This window comes from Argentina silus (assembly GCF_951799395.1).
Source record: "Argentina silus genome assembly, chromosome: 17".
NCBI lineage: Eukaryota > Metazoa > Chordata > Actinopteri > Argentiniformes > Argentinidae > Argentina > Argentina silus.
This window is the reverse complement of record NC_139671.1, coordinates 3,974,930-3,993,419: the sequence shown is the minus strand read 5'-3', so window position 1 is coordinate 3,993,419 and position 18,490 is coordinate 3,974,930. Positions and strand designations below refer to the sequence as shown.

Below are 18,490 nucleotides of genomic sequence, written 5' to 3'. Positions count from 1 at the left end.
GAGAGAGAGAGAGAGAGAAAAAAAACATGTGTCAGTCTCTGCAAGTGGCACTCTGGAGAATGTTACGAGGGGCACATTTGAAGCCATACCGATGGAGGTGTCATTTCCTCCGGTCGCATTTGTCTGTCAGACTAGCGTACTCCTGTTTGGGTTATATAAATAGCGACTGCTATCGTGTGTCGTAGGCAGATGGTTAACACTCGAGGAGAATAAACAAATTACAAAACTAGTGCTGTTGTGGTTTAGCAATGCTTCAGCAACCGTACAGGTATGTTTACACAGACCTATTAGACCCCTGGGTGATGGGCAGTCTCGTTATGCTAAAAAACAACAGAACTTGCCCAAGGTCAGCAAACAGCTTGTGTATTTATTCAGTATTTATTCAATTAATTACAGTCGGACGCTATGCAGTCTATTTTTGTTGATGCAAATGCGCATTTTCTTGAGCTAAGAAGATAGGATCACACTGGATTGGTCTCGAGGGGCGAGGGGCTGGACAGCATGCTGGCCCTCCAGGTTGAGGGTTGAGCGTAGCACTAACAACGCTGCCCTGGGAAACAAATCTGTTACGGAAACCACAATAAGCAAAAGTTGAAGCCTTATGTCCCAGTGGAGATAAAGAGAAGTAAGTTAGTCTATCAAGTGCTTACTCTACAGGTAACACGTCAACATTATCTGAGAAAGAAGAATTGTCCCTCGACCACTGTCTCTCCCGTTTCCGTCCATCTCTCTACTATCGCAACCACTCAACTTGTTTCGGATCAACTATTTGCCATTGACCGTTCTGCATGAGTTGGCTTGTCGTTGCACGCGCCAACTTCAAGTTGGCACGTTTACTTTTGAATCTCTTTGTAGTTAGCGTATCGGTTGGGGCGTCTTGGCTCTGTCAGTAGGGCAGCTTTGTGCTTGCGTCCTCCCTCTGTCTGTGTGGCGGCGAGGAGGCTGTGGAGGGGCGGACGGAACATGTCTGTGTAATCCTGTTAGCTGGCACGTGCTGCCGCCGCCAAAGAGCTGAATAATGGACTCCCCGCCACCGCCGGCACGCTTTGCTGCTACCACAGTTGATGCCACGGTAATCCACCGTGACCAGTGGATACCGGGGCGAAAAGGCCCGTTTCCGTGACAAACTGGAGGGATGAATGGAAGGACGGGGGGGAAAAAAAAAAAGGAAATGAAAAGAGAAAAGGAAGAGAAAGAGAAAAATGTGACATCCAAAACAGGCCCTGACAGAAAGCCGATGGCACATCAAAGACGGATATTGTTTGTACAAAAGAACAAGGCCGCGTGGGGACGGAGGAGAGAAGAGAGCCTCCATTTCAGACACAGTATCAGATAATTGGCATGTGTGAAATCAAAGGAAATCAAACCGTCCTCTGATGTTTGTCCAGCACAGTCAGTCAATCTGATATTGTGCTCAATTCATTTCAGCAGCTCCATTGATGCTTAAAAAACTTGTTCTTCGCGACTCATTGTTCACAGATGATTGGTACGAGTTGGTAGTTGATAGGAATCAATCTATTTTTTTATATTTCGCCATATTGTGGCACTCAGGCATAATGGGGACTGTGGGTCTCGGTAATCAAGCCAAAGCTAATGGCCAAAGCTAATTCGCTAATAGCCTCGTCACCCAGCTGGGAGCAGAGCACCAACCGTCTTTCTGCTGTGGCAAATGGAGCGACAAGCAGCGGCTATGTTCTACCGGTGGTTTCCTGCTGTGTAATGGCCTGCATGGTTTGTTTTCCCCTGGGCCTTTGGACCATGCCAAGGACATTCTCTTGGCGACTGATACAACAGCTGGGCCCACACACCTGAGACTCCAACAGGCTCTGTTTGTGGTGAATGTGTGTGTGTGTGTGTGTGCGTGTGTGTGTGTGTGTGTGTGTGTGTGTGTGTGTGTCAGTGGAGGCTGGTTCATTGAGGAAGAGGAGCATGGTTCTCCCTTGAATTCTGATGAAATAAAATCTAATTAAAATATTTTTTTTCAATTCGTATTTCCACTGTAAAATGAGCAACTTCTGAGAATGGTTCTCAGACCAAATATGGTGACCATGATGGATCATCACGTATTCTCTCACAGCGCAGAGAAGTGGGAACATTCTCTCTTAGTGCAATCTGTCCTTGTGACTTGATGGGAGAATAATGTAGTGGTTAGTGCGAGTGAAAAGCATGAGATGATCAGGTCTCAGGTAAATGACACAAGGCCTACAGCTGATTTACCCGAGTGCACCCGTCCGGACCCGATAAACAGCTCTGATCACGAGAGCGTTGCATATACTTGTCAGTACATCAATCCCAACTCATCCAGACCTGTGCTACAATCTAGCAGGAGCCAATGTGGAGGTGGAGTAAGGTGAACTGTGTGTGCAGGTGATCAGATCAGCTAGATCAAAGCAGGAGTGTACAAGGCGGTTGAATGTGTCTGTATCACCTGAATAACTCCAATCTACCTCTCCTCCTGTGCACCTGCGTTACAAACTTGAATGTGTAGGCTAGGTCGTAGCAACCTCATGGGATGGGGAAATTCTAGTATCATTCCGGGCTGGGTATGTAATAGCCTAAACCTATCAATGTTCCATTGAGCTGGGTGAATGGAACATGAATGCAGCCATCCACAATGCTGTAATAGACGGCCATAGTCATTAAAAATGGTCCTCCCTAATCTTGAACAGCACCAGCTGCCACTGGTGTGTGTGTGTGTGTGTGTCTGTGTGTTTGTGTGTGTGTCTGTGTGTGTGTGTGTGTGTGTGTGTGCGTGTCTGTGTGTGTGTGTGTGCATGCATGCGACAGAGACAGCACTCTCTAAACCAAATATACCCTGAGTTAAGTCGAAAGCACATGGTGTTAATCTTGTCTAGATTTTTTTATCATGCAAAAGATTATGAATTTTAGATTTTTTTTTGCAATTACTAGTGCAGTATGTGTTGTATAAAACAATGATAGAGAATTGATTCTCTCTCTCTTTCTCAATACAGACTCAGGTCCTGGCTACTGAGGCAGAGAGGGACTACGTGGCCGTGGGAGGCCCCAACTACGATGACCGCCCCAGCCCTGCGCCCACATCCCACACCACGTCCACCCAAACAAGCAACGCCCCCTCCGCTGCAACCTCCTTCTTCGTTAGGTAAGTCCAGCTACACCTGCACATGCTTTTTCACATTGGCACATCTCAATGTCGTACACTCAACTAAATGCTTAAATAAAAATGCGTAAATTAAACGATCAATGTGGGAAAAGATTCATATGGGGAATATCAGCCACAAAATGTTGCTTCTTGGTTCTTCAAATCAGACCCCGCTGAACAACGCACTGAAGCACAATAAAACACAATAAAAATTAGAAAAATAAACTATTTCTTTCTTTAGGCTGTCTAATGACCTTCTCTCTGACAGGGTACCTTTCCTAGCTTGAGTGTTTTTAGGGGTTGTTTATAGTGCGTCCTTGAAGAGAGTGTGAAAAAGAGGGTAGAGAAAGTGAAAACATTAGTTTCCCGTAGGGGAACCAAGGAAGAGTGATATCCATATCCTACCTTTGATTCCACTTAAGTTTTCTCCCAGCGCCATGAAAGAATATAATATAACTATAATAATAATCGGGAATCTAGTGTGAGAACATGCTTCAAACGCCAGTTCTCATATTCATCCATATAAAATGGGAGAGCTACTATTTTTATCACAGACAGATTGACACACTTGTCATAAAGTAGACAGTCTTTGTCTATGAGATTATGGAGATTATGGTCTCTAGTTCGTGTCTGACAATGCCCCCATTGTCTCTCCAGGCCTCAAAATGTGTGTACGCTTGAAGTAATATTCACTTTCCTGATACAAACAAATAATGGTTTAAGTTAGACAATACATTTCACTCCATGTCTGGGAATAAGCATACAAAGCCAGGGCCAGAAACCAAATACATAAATGTCAATAAAAACCAAATACATGAATAAGGTTATTGATCCATATTTCTTGAAAGCCGACGCTGGCTGTAAGTACCACAGGGTACCAACTTCCCCTGTTGGAGGAGAAAAAGCAGACGCCGCGCCCACGCAAAGACCAAATCAATCTACTTCTACACTGTTACAGCAGGTGGTTGGGTTATATCTGATAGGGTCCATTTCAAACAGGCGAGGCATTCTCCACCGAAAGGTCAACAACCAACATGGAATAAAAGGGGGAAGGGGATAATGCCAGAACTCAGCTGACAGATGTTATAATAACACCAACCTTGGTTTGTGTGTGTGTGTGTGTGTGTGTGTGTGTGTGTGTGTGTGTGTGTGTGTGTGTGTGTGTGTGTGTGTGTGTGTGTGTGTGTGTGTGTATTCAAGCTCAATATTATTTCTGTAAATCCCCTCAATGAACAGGGCTAAATGGACTCTATGGATATGTGAGGAAATCCTTAAAACAAGCAGGATACAGAAATGGACAATTGGTCGGATAATAGTGAGATATGCCGATTCTTCATGGAGATGTATATTCATAGATATGAAAAATATTCTGAACAATGTCACGATCCTGCATACTGTAAATGGTCCAAATGATACAGGGATGAAAGTGCTTTCCACCGACACCACTCTCTAAGTGCTTTATACTTAAAACATCACAACTTGAAACTACAGTGGAAAATTGAGCGGATAAAAGGCTTGACATAAATCCGGTGTCTGAAAAAGCAGAAAACAAGTGACAGAAACAACACAGTGTCACAATACAACAAAGCCCCCCTCACAGGACATTTCTAGAGAGTGCTTTCCATCACGCCAGTGCTCTCGAAGCGCTCTATTCTCAAAACGTTATAGCGAATACCGTGGAAAAGCCCCTCTAAAATCAGGAGAGCCTTTAGTGTGAGACCTGCGCTCACATCAAAGTCATCCCAGCCAGCTCTATCTAAAGACAGAGAGAGATAGAGAACCACTCTCCTTTTATCTGTAAATCTTTGAAGGCTAGATTACCATTACTCCATTGTAAAAAAAAAAAAAGAAAGAAGATCAGCTCCCAGCAGATTGGCTTTTTGCACAGCCAAGCAGTTTGTGCCAGAGCAACACCAGGGCAAAAGCCTTGGAGTGAACCCCCCCTGCGAGAGATAGATCATAGTAGATCATACAGAACAGACAGATCGTATACCTGCCTGACACACTGACTTATTGTGGATACAGTATCTGATGTGGTGTGCGTAGACCAGGGTGTCAGAGATAGAGAGCTGGCATGCATTAGACCACAATGACAATTCACCGTTTATTGTAGAGCTGGGGAGTTCTATATGGATTATGTATAGGCCTAAATTACGACTGTCGAACATTGGAAGCCTGTAGACTGTACATTTTAGAGGATTTTACATTTATTGTGGTTGCGACTGACTGATACACTAGGGGTCAGTTTCCCAGACATAGATTAAGCCTAGTCCTGGAGTTAACATTTTCAACAGAAAAATATCCATTGAAGATGCATTGTTGTCTTGGATTAGTCTTAATCTGTGTCCGGAAAACTTCTCCTAAATTTCCGTTAGATCTGCACTAATCATGAAGTCATGTAGGTGTTGCTCGTAAAATGATTGGTAGAGTGGACTGGCAATCTTGGAAACCTAAATGGACAAATGGTGTGGCAGAGACCCACTGATCTGAAATGGCTAGGTGAAATATCCACCCTATGCCATTATCAGATGCATTTAGCATTTATCCTAAGTAGAATAGCAGAAACCTACAGGTGGTTGAGGTGGAGTTGGCATGATGTTACACCAAAAAACACTGGACCAGAAGTCAGCATACATGCTGTTGCCTCATAGACAGAGAGCTAACATGACCCTATAGGTGGCCTTCACAGTGCCAGTCAGACAGGGCCAGCGTGAGGCCCCCTCCCCTGTCACGGTTGTTTACTACACTGCCAGATCCAAGCAGGCGTGTGGGAGGACAACTGTCACAACAGAGGCCGGGTCCTCCGCCGCTCAACCGAACCGTCTCCCAGGGAAACAGAAGGGGTCAAGGGTGAAGTGATTCGTTGTATGCCACTTGAACAAAGTGCTGCTGCAGTTCCAAACGATGACAGCTTTAGAATGCTTTCAGTGGACTGTAAGAGACAAATAACACAGTGGCAAGTTACAGTGGTACAGACCAACATGCCCCAGTAGCTCATGCTACTCATTTCATGGCCCGGCTCCCATTTAAATGAGTGTAAAGCCTTAAATAAATTCTTACCAGAGTTGGTATCACGAGTCTCCCTCTTTTTTAAGCTGTAACTAGCATAGCTGGCATACTTTTAATAATATCATTATCATGGATTTGCATTAATCGCATAATGTCGACTTGAAACACTCCATTATTACTGACTCACAATAGGGAGAAGTGGGGAGTTCTTTTCCTCTCTCCTCTCTCTCTACCTTTTGTTTCCTAAAATACAACCCTGCTGCCATGGCAACTTGCTTGGAAGGTTCATTCCAAGGTGTTCTGGTCAGCTGGACTCCAAGGCCATGGGGATGACTTTGAAACAAGCAGTGTTGGCTTTGTCCATATTATTGTGTGTATAGTTAACAGAGTGCCTCCTGCATCCAACAGTGCTGTAGGTAGACGGCTGAGCCAAATTAAAAACGCTGCGTCTGTCTGTGTGTCTGTCTCATTTAATTTGCATAATGGTAATGCTTTGTTTTTAGAGAATTATAGAATGAATGCTTGTGTACTCCACAGTATCCTATTTCGTTTCCTTTTTTTTCACTAACAGGAAATTTAAAAATTAGCTCTCAAGCTGTTTTCGCTCCACTGGAGGTAAATTATTCTTGGTGTTCGACACCTGCACTGAAGTCTTAGATCTGTACGCCCATTGGACAGGTCTCAACTAAGACCTGATTGGTTTACACTGTAAGCTATGTAACTGTGTCTAGCTGTGTAACTGTGGGTAGAAGTTCTTCAGAGGTTAATTTTTTGAATACCTTATTTAACTTACTAATGACAAAATAACCCAAAATAGCAACAAGTGTATATATGTATGTATGTATGCATGCATGCATGTATGTATGTATGTATGTATGTATGTATGTATGTATGTATGTATGTATGTATGTATGTATGTATGTATGTATGTATGTATGTATGTATGTATGTATGCATGTATGCATGTATGTATGTATGTGTGTATGTATGTATGTATGTATGTATGTATATGGGGGACTGGTGAGCACTGTATGCATTACTATAAGAATAAAAGTATGGTATGGACTGGACTCCTATAGCACTGTGCACCTTGGCTAACGAGAAATAGTTGGTTTTGTGACATGCTGAAAAGAAAAGGTCAATAATTAGGAAATATCTCGATTGATACAAAATCACCAGATTTGATTCCAGTAGATTTCTGTGAGTAACATGCCTTACTGGGGGTATGCAAGGCACCATTTATTTCCCCAGTGTCAACTTACAACTTGTGTGTCTCACCCTGATTTAATAGAGTTCCTTGCCTCTGGTAATAGGTCATTGGGATGCATAGGCCAGTGGTCGGGCCTGACAGGGAGGTGAGCATCTGTGTGTTGACTGGTTCTATTATGGAGAGCCCAGTGGTCAATGCACTTAATGTATGCAGAGGCACAGTGCAATTAGGCCTGCTCAGTGCCACTGTGTGTCCCAGCCCCTGCTGTGTTCCTATGGTAAACAAACACACACACACACACACACACACACACACACACACACACACACACACACACACACACATAAAGACACAGACAGCTATATGAAAATGGTGATCCATTTGCTCAATTCACACCTTATCCTGCATGTCCAATATCCCACCAATCACCAATTTCATTTCCACATTTCCAGCATTATGTTTACCACATCCATACTTAACCCTGTGTGACATATTGCTGTTCTTCATCTCTGTATGGAACTGCACGCGTGAACATAATGAGGATTAGACCAGCATTTCCCCCTTTCTGCTACACACAACTTCAGTCTCCTCCAGGACCTCTCCTTCTAAACACCTAGCCTGTATATTGAAATACAACTCGTCCACTCTGTGTCTCCCTCTCTCTCTCTCTCTCTCTCTCTCTCTCCTCTCCCTCCTGTGCACTCACTGATTAATCAGTCACACTACTTTATTTTTTTCTATTTTTTTAAGCAGCCCTCAGGCTGTTTGTGTTGATAGCCCTGGCGCTGAGATGGTGGTAAATAACCACACGCCATCGTCCCTCTCGCTGCTGAAGGAAAGATTAATGAGGGACGTGAAGATCCTTCTCTCTATCCTCTTCCTTCCTCTCTCTCTCTCTCTCTCTCTGTCTCCCCTTGCTGTGTAACCTCTACTCTCTATGCTTTCTCAGTGTCTTCAGTCCTCCCTTCCTCACTCACTCCCTCCTCCTTTCTCCACCTCATCTTCCTCTCTGTGCCTCACACATCCCAGCCTAAGGGTTTAAAGTGAGATTTACAGTGCCTTCGGAAAGTATTCAGACCCCTTCACCTTTTCCACATTTTGCTGTGTTATAGACTCAATTTAAAATGGATTAAATTAAAAATAATTTGCCATCAATCCACACACAATACCCCAGAATGACAAAGCGAAAACAATTTTTTAGAAATTTCAGTAAATTTATTCAAATTGAAATACAGAAATACCTCATGTATATAAGTATTCAGACCCTTTGCTATGACACTCTTAAAATTAGCTAAAATGCAAAAATGTCATCAACAAATCACTCAATAAGTTGAACTGAGTCCATCTTAATGCAAGAATAATAGTTCATGTCATTTTGGAATTAATTTCTTTGTTTTTATAGAGTCTCTGATTTGCATAGGAATCAATTACACACTGTGTAGATTGGGATGTCACTATCAAGCCAGCAAATTTCATAATTTTCTCTTGATCCTGACAAACTCCCCAGTCCCTGCCAGTGACAAACATACCCATAACTTGATGCAGCTACCACTATTCTTCACACAAGAGATGGTGTAGAAACTGCATGGTCCTGTCTAAACAGGTCTCTCTTGAAAAATAGTTTTTATCTCATTGAGACAAACCTGTGTAAATAAAAGTTAAATAAAAAAAATTAATTAAAATGACATTGTAGGGTTGCTGTTTTGTCCTTCCCTACGCTGCAGGTGTCTCTTCTCCTCTGTGAGAGTGCCGTTGGGGACGATTGCCTCTCCATATCTCTTTCTTGTGCTCTCTCTCTCTTTCACACACCCCCACACACACACACACACCCCCCCCACCACACACACACCTACGCTGCCCTCTACCTCGCTGGCAGAGCTCAGAGCTTTGATTCATGGCACTCGTTGGCTGCTACAGGGGAGCGGTGAGCACCTGTCAGTAACAGCTTCATAATCCGAAATAACGTATGAGGAGACACGGGCGCCCAGCCCAAACACACAGGATTTATGTGTGAGTGGAGGTCTGTGTGTGTGTCTGTGTGTGTTTGTGTGTGTTTGTGTGTGTCTGTGTGTGTTTGTGTGTGTTGATCTAAGATAATATGCAGGCTGTGCTGTGTGTATCCTGTATTTGTGTGTGTGTGTGTGTGTGTGTGTGTGTGTGTGTGTGTGTGTGTGTATGCCAGTGTCTGTCTGTCTGTCTGTCTGTCATACTTTGTGTGCGTTTGTGCGTGTGCATGGGAAAGAGACAGACAGACTGTGTTTGTGGTTTGTGTGTGTTTGAGAATAAGAACGGCTGTGTGTGTACAGTATGTGTGTGTTTGCAGCGTATGTGTGTCTGTGTGTGTGTGTGTGTGTGTGTGTGTGTGTGTGTGTGTGTGCATGCGTGTATATGCGTGGGCGATGAGCATGGAGCAGGAACCATAATTACACCGCCGACTCTCGGTCTGAAGAAGGCTCAACACTGTGCTGGAGCACCTGAGATGTCAGTGCGGTGAAAGAGGGAGAAAAAACACTCTCGAAATAACAAACCTGTAGTCAACATAGGCAGTTTGTCTTAGTCAGCAGTGCCAAGGGAGATACAGACAGAGAGCACCAGCTCTAGATGGAGGAAAGCAATGTCTTCATCATCAACTGTCAAGTACAGTAGTACCCGAAATAGAACACAATGCTGTATGAGATGCAATTACTTTTGACTGTTTTGGTTTTCCTCTCCCTTGTTGGAGCGTAAGCCACTCTATAGCACTTCCATATGAAGCTATGACTGGAAAGGAATAGTGATGGCGAATTAATTTATCCTTAGAAACTTTAGTTGAAATCCAAATTTCAATTCAATCATATTTGTAATGTGATATATAATTGTAAGTACAGTAGTTCAGAGTTGAAAAGGTTAATGGCTGAGCGACGGTAGGGCAGCGGTACCACCACAGCAGTCGCGAGTCAACTTGACACGTTTTATTTTAGGTATTTCACCTTGCCAAAACAACCACCAGGGGGTATTGTTGAGCATTTTTATGGATGGGCAATGTGTTGTTAAAAACTGTGTGTTTTATATTATTTATTAAAAAATATGTGCTCATATCTGTGTCTCCGCTTGCCCCATTTGTGAGCTGATATTCAATTTACATGTTAATGATTGTAATTCATGTTTTTTACAATGGCGTTGTCACAAAGAGAGAAGTTTTAGCCAAGCTCTTTCGGATCTGACCACCATTTTCATTTAGTAATTTTGTTTTAATTAATTTGTCGGGGAAGATGCAAATCAAGATTGGCCTATTCAATGGATTAAATAAAAACAAATCTTCCTCCGGTCGAATCCCGTGTCTCCTACACTCTTAGTAGTGCTTATTTTACAATATTATATTATTTGAAATCAGCCCAAGGACAGTATTATATTCAAGCAGTCTAACGGGATGGGATGGGATTAGTTTTACAAGGGGAGGCAGGGTAACGTAATCATTACCAGAGCATCTCCGTAATTTTAGTCCTGTGCTAATCGGCATTGTCTGTAATTTTTATGGACTGCGTGTGACCGCAGTCGTAATAATTCTGGCCTCTTTCTCCCCGTTTTTTGGCCTGTAAAATATTACCACAATTTAATTTGCAATAGGCTCCATGGTGTGAGATCTGTCCGCTCCATTGATCATCAAAGACGGGGGAGAGGGTAGATGTCATGGTCCATGGTGTCAACAGTGTCATGGCCCATGGTGTGTGGAATTGCAATTATGATGATGCTGGGTGACAATCCCTGGTAGTTGAGTGGCTGGTATAGGCCTCCTGTGATCAATGAAAGTAAGCTGTCATGTTGACATATTGTTATTCATACTATTCTGTAGGCTTTATAATATAAAATTCACAAACAAATTATATTTTCACAGTTTTAGGCTACTGCCCATATCCAACAAGTCATTTGTACTTGCCTAACGGTCTGCATTTTTAGCGTTCTTTTTCACCTCTGTCTGGCATATCATGTATCATAGCTACAAATTCATAACTTTCATATAAGTGTCATATCGTTGCTGTAGCCTTGGACAGTTCCTGATATGTGTGATATTAATGATCTGTAGGCTGCACATTCTGCTGCAGCTTCTGTGTGTGCTTGCCTGAGCACCATCAGCTCCACTTGCGACAAGCTCATCATTTTATTTAACAAAATTATTTAACAAATAATAGCGTGCAATCTATCTAGCCACTTCCCCTCCCTCTATGCCAAGAGATGAAATTCAAGTACAATCCAGGCCCACTCCTCCCCTAGAATAGTAAAGTTCTTCATTTTACACATTTCCTTAGTTTCTGCATAAAAGATTGACTTGAACACATTGATTTTACTGTAACCAAAATGTTACATATTGACGGGTAAACAATTGCTGTCAGAGCCCATTATTATACTCCCAGACCCTCCTCATTGTGATTATGAATGTTAGCACCAATCATTTTACCACAGGTTTAGCTGAAATGATAAAAATGAGTACTAGAGCAGAGGACTCAATTGCACGACTCAGGACACAGGCTTGATCCAAAAGAATAGGAATCCTTTCAATGCAACCATTCTCAATCCCACTGGAACCCAAAATCCTTACTCCTGTCTCGCATGAAAATTCCTAACTTTATTCTGTAATCCATAGGTTGCGTTAACAAAGCCGACATTTCCCCTAATTCTCCTTGCTGCCGCATGTTGGTTGTTGCATGTGCACAGGGCCTATGAGAGAATGTTATGGTATGAGAGTAAATAAGGGGAAAAAAAAGTTGGTACCATTCCTTGGTCCTCATTAAGATAACTTGATATTTAAACAATTGCCAGTCTATCTGATAAGGCAGAGCTCTGCAATCACAAACCATTCTCTCTCTAATTTTTCTTTTAGTGATTATTTGAAGACCACCACTAATGTCAGCACTGTCAGTAACAGAAGGATGAATCTTCTCAAACATTCCTTCACAGCACCTTGTGGTGGCTTTCTGCAGCAGTTCACACGTCTTCACAACTCGTGTCTGCTGCAGCAGCTGCATTGAGGTTGACCACTGTTGCGATGGCAGTAGCCTATGAACCTTTTAAACACTGGCCTACTGTATGAAAGCGTAGAAGTCACATTTTCAGCCATGACACTGGTAGCATTAGATTTAATTTGAAGGACATTGCATCATTGTATCCTTTTCGTTGTCATTCAAAGTCATTCAAACAATTACGGAAATCATGCATTGATGTCAATGGAGGATTCATTCTGAACCTCGAACTCAAGTCAGGACTCTGTTGTTACAAAAGCACTTTTAAACAAGCCAGACATATAAGACCCCGTTGTACTTGAGCAAAAAACTTGCATTTTTCAAACTTTCCCATTGGATTATGTCTCATCCCATCTATTAGAAATATTACAGATGTCTTTGGCAAAATTGCTCACTTCTTGGGACTGTTTTGCTCAAGAAAAATGGGATGCATGCTTGCTTACTGCCCAGAAGCCCTCACAAATCCCTATGAACAGACCTCAGACTTAACCCTGCATTTTGTCCGCTTTGTGTCACATTCTTAACTTAACTTGTGTGTAGTTCTGTCAGGGTTTGCCCGGGTACCTGTATATCAAGCAGCTTTGGCCAAAGCAAGCTTTCTGTTCTGGGTGGGAGAGATCAATGCCAGTCTGATCTTAGATCAGTATTAGACTGCCCAGATCCGTGCCAGAGTTTACTATCAAGATGACCTGGATGCATATCACTTTAAGCTGGTCTGAGATCAGTTTTGTCTGTTATATCTCTCAGACCTGCGCCATAGGTTCTTATCAGATGACCTGGATGTGCGTTACTTCAAGATCTGGTCTGAGATCAGTTGTGCATCTGTAATGGAAAAACCAGTATATGCACATACTCCAGCATTATGATTAACACACATATTGATTAACACACATATTGAGTAACACACATATTGATTAACACACATCTTTATGTATTGGAATGTGCTTTAGTGTTCCATATGACTAACCCCCTAGGTAGTTACATCATCTGTGACGATCATATGGAGTATCATGTGTTCAGTCTCACTGATTAGATTGTGCCCCTGGCCAGGGGTTCGACCTGTGATCAGGAGACGACCCCATTATCGAGTCACAGGGCAATAAGCCTAACTAGTAGCCTAACTATATTTACTGCCTGTAGCAGAATAATCGTAAATCCAGAGGCACCCTACACAACTTGTTGACAGGAGAAGATGAAAATACACATTAGTGTCTTTCATAGGTTCAGTTTGTCCCCAGGAGATAAAGACGTAAAACTTCTAACTACAGGACCATTGTTCTTCGAGGCTGTCCCCAGGGTATTATCTAGGACCGCTGTAGATCATGCCACCTGTTTTCAAGGTTACATTGTTATCATGTGAGGGCCCCGCCTCATCATCAGACCATCTTAAGGGTATAAATTGTATGCTGTAACTTGTATCGAGGCTCTCTGTCCGTACGGGGCTCTCTGTTCGTACGGTGCAGATTGCTATGCTTGCAACCATTATTAAAACCTACTAAACAGATATTGTGTTCGTGCGTTTTTGCAAAGTCTCACCGAAATCGTTATTGTGGTAAATCCCCTAGACAAAGATTTCCACCACACATCATACAGGACATCTCTCAGATCTGCCCCTCAGTTTCTTATCAATTGACCTGGATAAGTATGACTTTAATCTGCTCAGAGATCAGATCTGTATCCTTGTATCTAGACCTCCGAAACAGGCTGGCATGAAGTGATTGTTGTTCAACCAGAGAATGTGAGAATTGAGAAACAGATGGAAAAAAATCTGGAAAATCCTCCTTCTCTAGTGGCCACATTGTAATAACAGTTTTTCAGTGTTATTTTTAATATTGTTATTCAAATTAAAACAAACCGTTTAGACTTCAACTGTTTCATTTATTCTAGGCTTGGAAAATATGTGTTTCACCCTGGGAATTTGGACCATTGAGCGACGAGTCCAGAGTGGTTTCAGCAATCACATCACTTTAATTCAGAAATAGGCTCTCGCCAGAAATAGGCTCTCCCCACCCTCCATTTTTTCTCTCCTTGTGTATAATCTTTCTCTCTCTGTCTCCTCCATCTTTATCCTTTCCCTTTCCCTCACTCACATCACCCTCCAATCCTAACCCTTTCTCCATCTCTCTCCATCTCTTGCTTTCTTCCCCCCGCTTGTCAATCTCAATCCTACCACCCTCCTCTCTCTCTCTCACACCCTCCTCTCTCTCTCTCTCTCTCTTTCTCTCTCTCTCTCTCTCTCTCTCACACACACACACACACACACACACACACACACACGCACACGCACACACACATGCACATATGCACACAGGCATGCACACCCACACCCACACCCACACACCCAACCCACACACACACACACACACTCGCTCAATTTCTCCCCCCAGTCCCTCCAGAGGTACCCCACTAATCCTTGCCTTTTTCTCATTTCACACTCCACACTGTCATAGATGAATGCTAATAAGATCACTAGAGATTACCTGCTTTTCATTTTTAAAAAGCCTCACATTTTAACCTCTATTCAAGGGGTGAGCGGCATGAAAAAAACATGGGTACAGTAATACTGAGCCCCATCCCTGTGTCTCGAATAAACAATGAACTGAACAATGAACGCGAATCATCAGGAATACAGACAGGCTCTCAAGACACAGAGCCTGTGCATTTGAGGACAACCGAACCAGAAACATCCGACATTGACAGGAGCTAACATATAATGACATGCTCTTTACCATATAATTACATGCTCTATACCTCCCCTGTTGGTAAGGGGTAAAAGTAGTGTGGAGAGATGTGTGTGTGTGTGTGTGTGTGTGTGTGTATGTGTGTGTGGTGGACAGCTAATCAAAACCAGGTTATTTTCCATCATCTTGCATTGCGTATAGATCTCATTCATCTCATTGTGGTCCTTCGATCATTTTCTTGCGCCTGCACTAGCAGTGGTAATGTTAGCTTAATGTTAGCCCATGGCAGCTCCACTGCACTGCCCTACAGCTTTCCTGGCATCACAACAACCATGCAGACGGCGGGAGGCCTGGTAACGTTTGATTGATATGAGATGTTGACTTAGCAATCAAGATCACATTCTCCAAAAACAACAGGCCACCTTTGTTTCAATCACAGCTATGGGAGCTTGGGGGAATACTCCAACTGTTGACACTATGGAGAACTATGTAATGTGGCCCACCAGCCCCCTTGATTGGCCCCAGCAAGCCCAGGCACGGTGTCATGCTGTGGGGGGCGATTGTGACCGAGACAAGCCCTTAATGGATCCCGGATCAACGTTGGGACCCCCAGGCTCGGGAGCGATCGCATTAAGCTTAATTTAAAATGCTGTGTTGTGGCGGTCCAGTAACACACAACATGAAAGCAGCTGTCAGGCCTCATCAGGACAAAGGTCTGAGCAAGGCCAAGCAAGTGGCTCCGTACTGGGTTGTGGCAGGTGCGGACACCCCCGACATGGGATGCCTAAGTGATATCATGGTGTTTTTGGTAAGCCAAAAGGCTTCTCTCTCAATTATCAGTGACATGCCCCGTGGCGGCAAAGTCACAAGTCAAAGAGCCCCCTTTCTCTCTCCCCTCGCTGGCATCTGATATCGTATGCATTAGATGCCGCATGCTGTTCATGGTAGAGGGAACACAGAGGACGAACAAGGGAATGAACAATGCCTTTGAAAGGAGGGGAAGGACCGCCATTTTTTTCATGTGAAAGGCCTTATTTGATATTAATTAATTTACCCCCCAGATAAAGGAAACGGAGGAGTACATATAATCCCAGATAATAAAAATATTAATTTTCCATGGGTTTTTTACATGAAAAGGGAGCTCCCAGGAAGTGGTTCATACCATATTCGGTTTCAGTTGAGATCAAAACCAGAAATATGAAGGAGGAGATACTATGAGAAGCTACATAATTCAACGGAAGTACTGTATCCGTCTCTCATTGCAGACTTGCTCTCTCCATGACTGTCTTTAATCAGCTGGGGCGGTGGCATATGGAATTTCTCATTCACTCTCTCATTCACTTCACATGACACTGGCCGTGCAGCCGCTAGTGGAAATGTTTAGGCCAAACGTCTGAACTTTTTTGATGGATCTTAGGAAAAGCTGACGGTCGACAGGCAGAAACATCTCAAGAGGAATGATGGGATGGATAGAGGGGTCATGAGTGCTGGAGTTGCTGCACACAAAATGTCCACTCTTGATTTGTGACCTGCTTCCTCTGCTATCTGGATGATGGAGTTTGTGTGGAGAAACGGGGCCGCTTGTTCACACCGAGCTGCAGACCTCAACTTTATTTCACAGGCCAGACACTTAAACCAATGTTGCATCCCAAAACCCCATCCTAACGTTGATGTAGAAGTTATTCCAGTTTAATGTGTCATTGTCTTAGACAAGGCCAAAATAAATGATAACACCTTAGCCCATCATGGACAGAGAATAACTGTATATTGTATGAAAGATTTTCGCCTAACATTATAATGTAGATGTTGACCAAACAGTGCAGGACTGTAGCTTCGCCCTACATTGTATCCATGATAGTGTCGTATTTCTAGCCTTGCTTCAGTACAGACATTAGCCTCATAACCATGATGTGACCCAACAGTTTGCACTCGACTGTTGGAATGGGGGAAAGATGAACACGACAGCTGGAGATCCCATCAACTTAATTGGAAAAGGAACAGAACAGACACCCACATTAAGACAACACCATGGTACATCACCTCCATACGCCTCCCTCAGCCCCTATGCTGGCCTCCATCAGATAAACTATGAGGAGGGCTTTGCCATGTCTGCCAGAAACTTAAGACACAACAGAGCTCTCATGTTCAGGGTGGCGTCTGGGTTATTTCAAGTTCTCCCATCCGGTGAGGTCCCTAGCTAGCTGTTACACATCTATCACAGTCCGGGTAATGCATGCGTGTCACGCAACATACATCAGCCTGTCACTCTGTTGGGACTCATGTTCTCCACAAGGCTGGGACGATATGGGCTTCATCGCAAGAGACATCGTGGTGCACAGGAAAGATGAGCTTGCTGAACTGAACCCCTCTGGTTCTAACCCTGGTTGTGGAAAGTGCCGCTCTGTCATTGCCAAAGACAGTTTATTGGTCTATAGGTCAACAATGTATGTGCTTTGTATTTCTGGCACTACAGTAAATACAGCTTATATCCAAGCAAAAATAATTATTCAAATCAGGGAATTTCTAGCCTAATTTCTATTATTTAATAAGTTATATTAAGTTTTTTCCCCATTAGTCACTTCTAATGCAATTCCTACAAGACATTGTTTTGTTGCAGTAGGTCTATCCCCTGTGTTTTTAGATCAGAAGTGACTCTACTGACTTTTTAGGTCTCCTTTTGTTTCAATGATATCTGACCTATAATCTAAAGAACCCCCATGTTGTTTAAAGCATTGACTTGAAGTCATGCCTTTGTGTACTAATGCTGGCCTGAAATACCACAGTCTTTCACATGAGTACTTAGGCCACCCAAAACCCCTGCAAGCTAATCCTCCACTGCTTCTGTTTAGTCTTGTGGGTTTTAGATGGAGTCTGTATTGTCTAGGAACTCAATACAGACTGTGGCCAAGAGCCAGAAAACCACTTTAGGGCAAACCTACCTTTCTCACTGGACTACCTTTCGCACCATATTTGACATGAAGCTGAAATCAACTTTCTTCGGTCAATGGTGAGAGGCAAAGGCAGAGACAGAATGCAGTTAGTCTGCAGTCTTGGGTGAGCATTTACTAATTTCCTGGTGACTTTCCTGAACGCTTTGTAGCTGTTACAGTTCTTTATTTCTACCTAGGCCCAGATCATTCGTCTAGCGTCAAAGTGCTTCATTTAGCAAATTTTCTTAATTCACAGACAGGTGAATGATGACCAAACCTAGATGTTATAATTGTAACTATCTCATAGGGTTGGGCTGATATTAGATATTATAGAATATTGTGATATTTGGAGCATATCGTGATACTGTCCTCTTAGGGAAAATGTGCATAACTACAAGGTCAGTATGCCACTTTTTGCAAGGCAAAGCACACCTAACGTCGACAATGTCTCTTTGTTTCACCAAACTATTTACAACATCATACACTCCAGTCACTTTTGCTCCCGCTGGCATGTCTCCACCATACCTCAGCAATAACAGATA

The 18,490-nt window shown here is 43.1% G+C and overlaps 1 protein-coding gene across 1 annotated transcript in view; it reads left to right on the top strand.

Annotated features, from left to right (window-relative positions):
- The window catches only part of kif26aa (kinesin family member 26Aa), a gene marked incomplete at its 5' end in the record, with an annotated part of 81,538 nt that overhangs the window by 28,337 nt on the left and 34,711 nt on the right, over nt 1–18,490 (top strand). The window contains one exon of the mRNA XM_083688773.1: nt 2,973–3,121. Within this exon, the coding sequence (XP_083544899.1) occupies nt 2,973–3,121 (149 nt within the window). The remainder of the gene's footprint in view (nt 1–2,972; nt 3,122–18,490) is intronic.